Source organism: Portunus trituberculatus, chromosome 2 (genome assembly GCF_017591435.1).
Source record: "Portunus trituberculatus isolate SZX2019 chromosome 2, ASM1759143v1, whole genome shotgun sequence".
Lineage (NCBI taxonomy): Eukaryota > Metazoa > Arthropoda > Malacostraca > Decapoda > Portunidae > Portunus > Portunus trituberculatus.
In genome coordinates this window covers 9,946,303-9,957,629 of record NC_059256.1, presented here as the reverse complement: position 1 = coordinate 9,957,629, position 11,327 = coordinate 9,946,303, and the positions used below count along the sequence as shown (strand labels likewise).

At 50.5% G+C, this 11,327-nt stretch overlaps 1 protein-coding gene across 1 annotated transcript in view; it reads right to left on the bottom strand.

The window, feature by feature from the left end:
* The window catches only part of LOC123506760 (mucin-16-like), a 46,706-nt gene that overhangs the window by 19,131 nt on the left and 16,248 nt on the right, over positions 1-11,327 (bottom strand). Inside the window, 7 exon segments of the mRNA XM_045259077.1 lie at positions 8-904; positions 961-2,275; positions 2,377-3,357; positions 3,360-6,925; positions 6,928-8,617; positions 10,492-10,598; positions 11,225-11,327. The exon segment at positions 11,225-11,327 is cut by the window's right edge and continues 173 nt beyond it. Coding sequence (XP_045115012.1) covers positions 8-904; positions 961-2,275; positions 2,377-3,357; positions 3,360-6,925; positions 6,928-8,617; positions 10,492-10,598; positions 11,225-11,327 — 8,659 coding nt within the window.

Here is an 11,327-nt window from a genome sequence, read left to right as displayed (position 1 = left end):
CACTGACCTCCTGAGGCTGTCTTAGTGCTGAGTGCTGAGATGCAGCCTGCTGTGGCATTGTGGGGTGCTCACTACTAAATTCTTCTTGAACATTCACAAGGATTGGATGCTGAGTGCTGATTCCCTCCACTGGCTGTCTCTCTTGTGCTTCAAGATGGCTGATTTCTGCTGTAGCCTGAGTCAGCACTGATTGGTAACTGGATTTTTGTTGTAATGAAGTCAGCACTTTGTGAGAAGTGCTGAATTCTTTGTCCACTTGCATCAGCACTCGTGATGGAGAGGTTGTTTCACATGCAAACTGAGTCAGCATTGTTTGCGGGGTGCTGACTTCACTGATGGAATGAGTCAAGATGTGCTGACCAGCTATCATTTGACTCATTGACAGTTGCTGACTTTCTTCTGATTCAAGAGACAGAGTTCGTTCTGCCTCCTCTGATGCCTTTTGCTGAGTGCTGACTCCAAGTACCGGTTTCAATGGTGTTGATGGAGATACGCTGACTTCTTCTACAGCCTGTGCCTCTGTAGGTTGTTGATAACTCTTAGCTTTCTGTATTGCTTGTGTTGGCTGTCCTTGTTGCTGACTGCTGACTTCAACTACAGCCTGTCTCATTTCTGGCTGAAGTGGACTGCTGACTTTTTGCATGGTCGATGTTAGTTCTGGTTGCTGCTGACTCCTGATACCCTCCATGGTCTGTGCTAGCTCTGGATGACTGCTGATTTCCTGAATAGCTTGCTGACTGCTGACTTCATAAATTGCCTGCTCTACCACTGGCTCTTGTCTGCTGCTGACTTCCTGCATGTCTGGTTGTTGCTGACTGCTGACTTCATGTATTGCTTGTGTCAGTTTTGGTTGTTGCTGACTTCTGACTCCTGCGTGGCCCGAGTCAGTACTGGATGTTGCTGACTGCTGATTTCATGTGTGGTTTGTGTCAGCTCTGGTTGTTGCTGTTGATTGCTGACTTCCTGCGCGATTTCTTTCAGTTCTGGTTCTTGCTGACTGCTGACTTCTTGTAAGACTGGTGTTAGCTGTGACTGTTGCTGACTGATAACTTTTTGTATGATTTCTGTCAGCTCTAGTTGTTGCTGAGTGCTGACATTTTGTACAGTCTCAGTTAATTCTGGTTGCTGTTCACTGCTGACTTCACTCACAGCAGACTTCAATTCCTTTTGCGTCAGACTCTTGGTGTCTTGCTTATACTGCTCTGGTTCTGACAAGTGCGGAATGATGGTTTCCTTTGCCAGTATGGGGTGTGGCTGCTGAGTGCTGAGTTCATCTGTGGAATGTGTCAGCATTTGTTGTTCCTGACACCTGGCATGCACAACTGTCTGCTTTGGTTCTGCTTGTTTATGGCACACAGTTCCTGATGAAGCTTGTGTCAGAACGTGTGGACTGACTTCAGCAATGGCTTGTGTTAGAATCTGTGGTTCCTGGAGTGTGCTGACTTCCCTGGCAGTTACAGCTATGGCCTGCTGAAATGTGCTGACTTTTGTAGTAGCTGAAGGTGATAGCTGTTGAGATGTGCTTACTTTCATTGATAGTGGGTACTGAGGCATGCTGACTTCTGCAGCAGTAGGAGGTTCTGGTTGCTGAGTTGTGCTGACTTCTGCAGCAGTAACGGTTGAGACTGATGGTTGACAAGGACTGCTGACTTCTGCAACAATAAGAAGTGGTGGTTGCTGAGTTGTGCTGACTTCTGCAGCAGTAGGAGCTTCTGGTTGCTGAGGTGTGCTGACTTCTGCAGCAGTGAGAGCTTCTGGTTGCTCAGGTGTTGTGACTTCCGCAGCAGTAACGGTTGAGACTGATGGTTGACAAGGACTGCTGACTTCTGCAACATTAAGAAGTGGTGGTTGCTGAGGTGTACTGACTTCTGCAGCAGTAAGAGATTCTGGTTGCTGAGGTGCTGTGAATTCTGCAGCAATGGAAGTGCACGGCTGCAGAGGTGTGCTGACTTTTACAGTAGTTAACACAGACGCTTGTTGAGGAGTGCTGCTTTCTGTACCAGATGAAGTCACCTCACGTTGTTGCTGATCTGAGACTTGCCTTGCCTGAGTCAGCACTGGCTTTTGAGCAACCAATGATGGCTGACTACCTATATTTAAAACAGGTGTCAGCAATTTTTCTACACCACCTTCCCTTCGATCCATCTCTATCAGCACCTGTAATGGCATTGTGCTCTCACTTGCAAACTGAGTCAGCACAGATGAAGGAGTGTTGACCTTCCCTGTGGAGTGTGTCAGCTGTGTTTGCTGTTTACTGACTTGCTCTACTGACTGTCTTGGAAATGTCAGCTTAATGTTTCTTTCTGACTCAAGTTCCATCTCCGGGGAAAGCTGACTTGCTGACACTGGTTCCTGAGTGCTGACCCCTCTTAATGCTGTTTGCTGACTACTGACTTGTATTTTTTTAGAGTTTCTTGCAAACTACCAACTTCCTCAAGCGTTATCTCATGACTGCTGACTTGTGCTGACTCTACTTGATGAGTCACAGATTGCTGACTGACCGTAGATGCTGGTGGTTGCTGACTGCTGAATTCTGCTAATGTCTCCTGCTGACTTTTCACGGCTGTTGATATTGTTTGCTGAGCGCTGATCTCAGTAAGTTCTGATTGCTGACTGCTGGATCTTGAAAGCACTGGTGTTAGTTGCTGATAACTGCTGACTTTTGTTAATGTCGGTAACTCACTACTGAACTCAGCTGATTGATCACTGCTGACTTCAGAGAGTACAGGTTGTTTGATGCTGATCTCTCCTAAAACTAACTGCTCACTGCTGACTTTTCCTGTTTTTGGCTGCTGACTCCTAAGGTCTCTCAATGATGCCTGCTGACTGCTGACTTGTATGAGTGCTGGTTGCTCACTGCTGACCTCTTCTAGGATTGACTGATCAGCACTTTCTATTCTGGAGAGTGTTGCCCTCTGACTGCTGATTTCCATAGATGCTTGCTGACTGCTGACATCTTGAACTGACTGTTGACTGCAGGTTTCAAGTAATAATGGCTGCTGACTGCTGACTTTCGCTGATTCTGCTTCAAGACTGCAGACTTCTCTCAGTTCTTTTCTAGTGCTGATCTTCACAGGAATAGCCTCTGGACTGCTGACTTCACCTGGATACTCAAGTTCTTCGTCTGGTTGAGTGGTGCACACTTCACTTATAACTTCAGGCTGACTTAAGTGCTGACTCCTGACTTTCCTTAGTTGTGTTTGTGCAGGGTCATGGCTGCTGACGGGCACTTCAGCTTGACTTACAGAGACAGTCAGACGTGAGAACGGTGTCAGCACTGTGTGGGAAGTGCTATCTGTATCGTCAGGCTGCGTCAGAACAGTGGTTGAGATGGGACTCTCGCTCGCAAACTGTGTCAGGAGTGTTTTGGTAATGTGACTTCGCTGGTGCCATGTGTCACCAACTTCGGAGAGCTGACTGTTTGTTCACCTGTCATCATTGCTTGCTCCTTGCAGCTGACCTCCTCTGTTCTGTGTTCTGAATGCTGAGACTGCTGACTGCTGACTTCCATTACAACCTGAGGACTGCTGACATCAACCACTCTCCTCATCAGCATAGACTGAGGTCCACGTGTCTGGTATGATGATGTCAGCATTTCTGGATAAGGGCTGACTTCAGCATCAAACAGCATCAGCACTGGAGCAAGATTATCAGTTCCAAATTGAGTCACAAATGTTGGTGGAGTGCTGACTTCACTTGTAGAATGTGCCAGTACTTGCTGCTGACTGCTGATATGCTGCAAAGCGTGTTTTTGCTGAGTTTGGCTGACATCTACAGTCGCTTCTACTTGATCCTTGACCCGGTGTACTGGTGGGGTCAGCACGGCCTGGGAAGTGCTGACCTGTGTTTCAAATTGCGTCAGTACTGGTTGTGAAGTTGCAGATTCACTTGCAAAATGAGTCAACACTGGTTGTGGGATGCTGACTTCAGCTGGTGAATGTGACAGCAATGATTCTTGTTGACTGCTGACTTCCTGTTTCTTCTGAATGGGTATTGTTTGCTGACCACTCAACACATCAGCAGAATGAGTCAGCATGGGCTCCTCACTTTCTAATTGTAGCACATGATGAGACAGCACTTGAGGATAGTCAGCAGACTGTGTCAGCACTGGTGGGGAAGCACTATCCTGCTCCTCTCCATGTCTCAGCAAGAGGTGAGAGCTAACAGCTGACCTTGAAGCATCTGCTGTGCTGATGATGGCTGACTGAGGTGCTTCTTGCCATGATTCCACACCGCTGACCATTACTTCCTGCTGACTTTCGGACTGGTCAGCACTCTGTGGACTCATAGTATGAACTAACTTTGCTGACACGGCCGATACACCAACGTCAGCACTACAGTCAACAGGTGAGTGACGGCACGAATCAGCAGCTGACTGTACCGCCGTGAGTACTGCAGACTGACCTGCTGAGTGCTGAGTGGTGATAACAGACGTTACAATACCCACACTTCCTTCCATTTCCTGCTGACATGTGCTGACTTGTGCTTGAAGATCGCTGACTTGAGAAGTGCTGAGTGTGCTGACAGTGCTGGTTTCGTCCTGGGTGCTGAGTTCAGGTACTGGGGGGTGGGCTAGACGTGTGGGGCGTTGGGGATGGCCGTGTGGTTGAACAGACATTCCCCATGGGGCGTGGGCGGGGAGGAGGGCTGCCTGAGAGGATGAAGCGGCTGGGAGAGGGCGGGGGTACTGATGGAGTGGTTGGGAGAGCCTGGGAGAGCGAGCTGGGAGAGGTAGGGGTGGCCATTCCTTTAAATCTTCCAGTTCTAACACTCCCTCTCTCTCTCCTCTCACGGCACTCTCCTCTTCTCTCACGAACTCACGCCCAGCACTCTCCCTCACCTCCGCACCTCTCCCTCCCTCTCCCATGCCACTCTCACACTCTTCCACTTCTAGCGAGTCTGGATCAAGTGTGGAGCTCAAGGTGTCATGAGAGGGGAGGTCCCAGGGAGGGGTGGGCGTGTGAGAGGAGGGAGAGGAGTGGGTGGAAGAGAAGTACATGGGAGGGGACTGTGGGAGAGAGGAGTAAGAGGAGCGTGGGTAAAATGGGCGGAAGTAAGAGGGGAGAGAGTGAGAGGGGGAGATGTGAGAGGGAGAGGAGTCAGAAGGGGAGTGAGTGGGAGAAGAGTGAGAGACAGCAAAGTGAGAGGGAGAGGTATGGGAGGGTGGGAAGTGAGAGGGAGAGGTGTGAGAAGGGGAAAAGGGAGAGGGAATCGGTGTCTGGTAAGGAAGATGAGAGGAAGAGGAAGAGGAAGAGGAAGAGGAAGAGGAGAGAGTAGGAGTTACAAGTGAGAGATCCAATTTTGGCACTATATCAGGTACACTTCCTCTCCCCTCTCCCTTCCTCTCCTCTACTCTCCCAATTCCATCACCTCCTTCACTAGATCTCCTTTCCCTCCTCTCCCTCCCTAGCCTTGCCCTCTCACCAAAATCCCTCCCTCTCAACCCACTCGCTCTCACTTCCGCTTCCAAACTCTCACAACTTTTAGATTTCGTCAGGATATTGTCTAAGTCATAAGGGTTCCTACTGAGATGTCCTAAGCCCTGAGTGAGTGTCTCTAAGGATCCTGTGAGATTATGGAGGCTTCTGGTGGTGGCCCTCTCACTTCTCTCTGCTCTCTCGCCCAGCTCGTCATCAGCAACGCAAGACAGTGAGTCGTGGGGGTCGTCTGTAGCGGGTCGTACTGTGTCCAATGCGGTGTCGTCAGAGGAGCTTAAACGACCATAGCTTTCATATTCCTCAGGTTCTTCCTCCTCTTCCTCTTCCTCTTCCTCCTCCTCCTCCGTCGGCGTCTCTTCCCAATCTGAAGGCACGGCGTCCGATGTCATGCCCTCAGATCTACTTCCTTCGCTGCACTCAATGATCGTGTACAGAAGGCGCCGTGCAGTCCTCGGTGTGAATTCTGAGGAGATAACCTGCATTTGTGAGGATCCTATCTCCTTCTGGCACACTTCCTCCATTTCCAAGTCCTCCCACGAGCTGTATCCGGAGCCAAGGTCAGGAGAAGCCACTGGGGTACATGCAGAAGTGGAGTAGGTGGCGTTGCTATCTGTTCCCTCGCCCACCGCCTCGTCCCCCTCATCGCTGTAGCTCCCCCAAGGACTCTCCATTGTAAAGCTGACTTTTGTACTGGTATCCTGCGTGGGTGTAGGATCTGCAGGTGCTAGCGGTGTAGGATGTGTAGGAGTGCTCGGGGTGTCCTGTGCCGGTGGCTTCTTCAGTGTGTGTGCTTCCTCACGTGTGTCCTGAGTGTCCTGGGTTCTGCCGGTGTCCACAGCAGTGTCCCCCAAGGATAGGATACGCTGCGATGACGCCCTCAGGAGCTCCACCATAGCATCCTGCGAGGCTTCGGAGTAAGGACCTGCCTGACTTACAGCCTGCAGGAGGCGCATTGCGGAGTCCTTCAGGATAGCGTGTGGGTCTGGGAAGGGGACTAAGGTGGTGTCCTGCAGGGGCGGGGAGGGTGTGTCCTGCTGTAAGGGTGAGGGGTGGGGGGGCTGGGCAGTGTGGGAGTGGTCTGGTTGGGTCAAGTGGCGCCTTTTGATGGAGATGCGTGGAGGGGAGTGCCTGGGCTCCTCAGAAGGATGGCTGGAGTCCTTCTCATCGCTGCCTGAGTCCTTAGCCTCACTCCCGGCCTGCCACGCCCCTGCCTCCCTGCTCAGGACTTCTGTAGCACTGATGGGGAGCCTCTGGGGGATATAGGAGTGTGAGTGTGAGTGGGGCAGGTCCTCCACACGTTGTTGAGGGCACGGCAGGGGGAGGGACGCCCTGCGGTAGCGCCTCTTCTTGTGCTTGTCCTGCCTGCTGGAGTCCCCGTCACTGTCCTCGGAGCTGACACCTTCCAGCAGCCGCCGCTCCGCTCGCTCCCGCAGCCACCTCCGCTGTACCCTGGGGGAGGCCACAGGGGTGTATGATCTAGGGGGCTGTGGGGACTGCCTAGCGGTGAGCGGCGATGTGGTGACGCGCGGGACGTCTGTTGGCTCTGCTGCGTGGCTCGTGTGTGGCCGTCACTCTTCTCCCCTTCACTCAAGGACATCTCTTCTTCGTCCACGTCTTCCTCCTCCTCTTCCAGGGGCTCCACGTGGTCCAGGCTACCCACAGACATGAAGAAGGAACGGATGAAGGCGTCCTGCGTCTCCCCTGGGGCGGGCACTCTCCCCAGGGTGGCTGGTGGCCCTGCTGCCAGCGCCTCCTGCAGGTCTGTGCTGGTCATGCTGTCCTCGAGGGAGTCCTTGCTGATCTCCCCCAGGGACACCTCGTCCTCGTCACGCCTCGATGCACACACCCTGCCCGGCCCGCTGCTGAGGGGCGCCTCCTCCGCCTCGGCCAGCTCCAGGCTGTCCTCAGAGAAGTACTCCGCCTCGCTGGGCGTCGAGGGGCTCTCCTCTGGCTGGGGCGGGCTGGGGGTGTGGGTGTTGGGAGAGGTGGGCCCGCTGGTGTGGTCGCTGGGGCCTGAGCCGCGCCGCTCAGTGTTGGCGTTCTGGTCTTGCCGGTCCCTGGGCCCTACCCCGAACGGCCCCGCCCCCACCAGGTCACAGCCCACACCCCGATCCTGTGTGCCTGGCCCGCCGCCCCCCCCTGACGGCCTGGGAATCTTTGTGGTGGTGGTGGTGGTGGTGGTGGTGGCAGCGGCCAGCGTCCTGGTGGTGGCGGTGAGCGAGGTGGTGGTGGTGGTGGAGGTGCGGGACTCGCGGCGCGTGGTGGTGGTGGTGGTGGTGGTAAGGCGGCACAGGCGCCCACCCTGCCCCGTGTCACCCCGAGCTGCCTGGGGTAGTGGTGGCAGGCGCCTGGCTCCCCGAGGCGTGCTAGGTTCGGAGGCAGTCTGCCTGCCGGGGAGTCGTGTGGGGGGAGTGTCTACCTCCCTCCTGCGGCACCCACACACACGCTCTCCCGGACCCGGTACACGGTCCGCTGGCTTGCGTGGTCCACGGCGGGATGTGGTGGAGGCGGTGGTGGTGGCAGTGGCGGCGGCTCCGGGGTAAAGGCGCCGCGTCACCGCCTCTATGATCTGCTGGCGGCGCTCGCGTTCCTCTGAGGCGGTGGACGCGCCGCCGCTGGACGCCGCCGACGAAGACGACGAGGAGGAAGATGGGGAGGCGGCCCCCAGGGAGGCGTGTGAGCCCCGCGGCGTGCCGCGGCGTGCCCCCAGAGTGACGTCCGGCAGGCTGTGGTTCCTACGTAGGCCGCGCTCCACCTCAGGCCACACACTCTTATCCCAGCGGCGCCGCGTCTCGGAGGGCGAGGTGAGCGGCGAGCCAGACTCAGGCGGCGCCGCCCTGCCGCCCCCCAGATCCAGGAAAAAGTCCCTGGAGGGAGCCGAGGCAGAGAGCTGCGCCAGGCGAGAGTCCAGGGAAGCGCAGGTATCCAGGGGCGCCGCGGACCCGAAGTAGTGGGTGAGATGGCGCGTGTCTGGCGTGGGGTGTAAGCCGTGGGCGAGCCGCTGCCCCTGCACGGCTTCCTCGTACTCTGAGTGTGAGTCACTGGAGGAAGCGACCCCAGGCAGCGTGGTGTGGCACCGCCCGGCGTAGGTGTGCTCCTCCTCCGCCAGGTGCGTCACGCCCTGGCCCATGGCGGCGGCGGCGGCGGCGTGGTGGCGGCCCTCCACGGCCTCGGGGGACCTGCGGGGCACGGGGTTGCACCTCCTGCGCACACACACACACACACACACACACACACACACACACACACATAATACACAAGTTAAACAAGCAAACAATCGAACAAAGGAACAAGCAAGCAAGCAGACACAAATGGCGAGATGCTGACCGGCAGCCATTATCATGCTTCTTAAGACACACTCAAAGGCTTCCACACCCCACCCACACCCACACCTCTCTCTCTCTCTCTCTCTCTCTCTACTTCCCCCTCTCTTATTTCTAACGTCGAGAAGCCATACGAGAGAGAGAGAGAGAGAGAGAGAGAGAGAGAGAGAGAGAGAGAGAGAGAGAGAGAGAGAGAGAGAGAGAGAGAGAGAATGAGTGAGTGACCTTAAGATGTTGCATGACCTAACGTAAGTCATGGGCATTTTAAGGTTTCAATAGTCTCTCTCTCTCTCTCTCTCTCTCTCTCTCTCTCAAGCAAACACATTCATTCTAGCTTCAGTAAACAAAAACAAACAAAAACTGAGGCACTAACACATCAAACAAATAAACGAAGAAAATAACAATATACAAAATAGTAAACAATTAAAAAGGCAAACAATACTGACTCAAAATGCTAAAAAATACAAGCAAACAAGCAGAAGCAAAGTAAACAACCAATGAAAACTGCAAACAAAATTAACAACAGAATAAGAAAAACAATTAAATAGACAAACAGGGTAAACAAGTGATGTAAACAAGTGATGTAAACAATTCAGGTAAACAATTCAGGTAAACAATGGAGACAATTAAGGTAATGTACTAAAAATCATAAAAAAACAATTAAGTAAACAATTTAGGTAAACAAATGACGTAAACAATTTAGATAAACAACTACGGTAAACAATTTAGGTAAACAATGTCGATAATTAAGGCAATATACTCAAAAAAACAATAAGAAATATAATCAGGTAAACAACTGAGGTGAACTGGTGACGTAAACAAAGGAGGCAAACAATTGAGGTAAACAATGTAGACAATTAAGGTAATATACTTAAAAAAATCATTAAAAATACAATAAAATCAACAATTCAAGTAAACAATTTAAGTAAACAAATGACGCAAACAATTCAGGTAAACAATTTAGGTAAACAATGCAGACAATTAAGGTGAACTACTACAAAATTATGTCAGTACAGCAAACAAACAAGCAGAGTGCAAACAACAGCCGCTGCAAACACTAACAAGCAAACAATTCCAATAAATGCAAACAATAAACAAGGAAATTACTCAAAATGGATTAATATACAGTGGAATATGCAAACAATAAATAAATAATGTAAATAATTAAAGAGAGAGAGAGAGAGAGAGAGAGAGAGAGAGAGAGAGAGAGAGAGAGAGTGTGTAATAAATTTTGAAAAACTATGCAATTATTATTATTATTATTATTATTATTATTATTATTATTATTGCGTGATTAATATGAAGAACTATTAGATTACATAGAAATTACTTAACAGATGTAATTTAGACGAGTTGCAATTACATTAACAATTACTATAAGTGACCTTTGTAAGTAATGAAGTAAAGGAATTAAGTACGTGAAATTACTTAAGGTTGTAAGTAATGCATTAACAAATTACTTATATGTAATTAGTAACATGCAAAGTATATGTAATTTGCAGGTAAGTAATTAGTACACACTTATAATTAGCCTTAAGATTAATTAGTTACTTAAATCACTTATAATTACATATATATAATTGTTTTAGTTATTATTATTACTATTATTACTTTTACTACTACTATTACTACTACTACTACTAATCTTTCTCCTCCTATTACCAATACTACTACTACTATTGCTACTACTACTACTACTACTACTACTACTACTACTACTTTCTACTCACCAAGACGTGTGGGCGTGGGTGGAGGAATGCGTGGGTGCGGAGTCGTGGGCGTGGTGGGTGCAGTGTGGGCGCGGACACTCTCCTGCTCCCTCACTCTGCGTCCACGTCTAAAAATGACATAGAATTACATATAAATTACATAGGATTACATAATTACATATAAATGACATACAAATTACATACAAATTACTTAGGATTACATTGAATTACATAAAAATTACATACGGTCACATAATTACCTTTTTTTTTACAAGTAATTGCAAAAGATTATATAAAGGAGTTACATATAGAGAGGGAAAGATTATTTAAGATTACATAGGATTGCAAGAAGAAGAAGAAGAAGAAGAAGAAGAATGAAGATATTAATGCTTTCTCTCTCTCTCTCTCTCTCTCTCTCTCTCTCTCTCTCTCTCTCTACAACTACTAATCTTACTTACAATTTGACTAGTAGTAACAGTAGTAGTAGTAGTAATAGTAGTAGTAGTAGTAGTGGTAGTAGTGGTGGTAGTGGTGGTAGTGGTGGTGGTGGTGTGGTGGTGAGGGTGGTGGTGACACAACTGAAGGGAAGTGCTCTCTCTCACTCTCTCACTCTCCCTCTCTCTCTCTCCCCCCTCTCCCTCTCCCTCTCACTCCCTCCCTGTCCAGTTAACAAGATCAGAAAGGCTGCTGGTTCTCTCTCTCTCTCTCTCTCTCTCTCTCTCTCTCTCAAACACACACACACACACACACTCACCTCCCGGCGTGGGCGTGCTGTGGGCTGTGGGCGTGACCTGGTGGGCGTGTGGAAGGTAAACACACGGCAACCGATCACCAAGGAGTCACCATCCTGAAGGCGC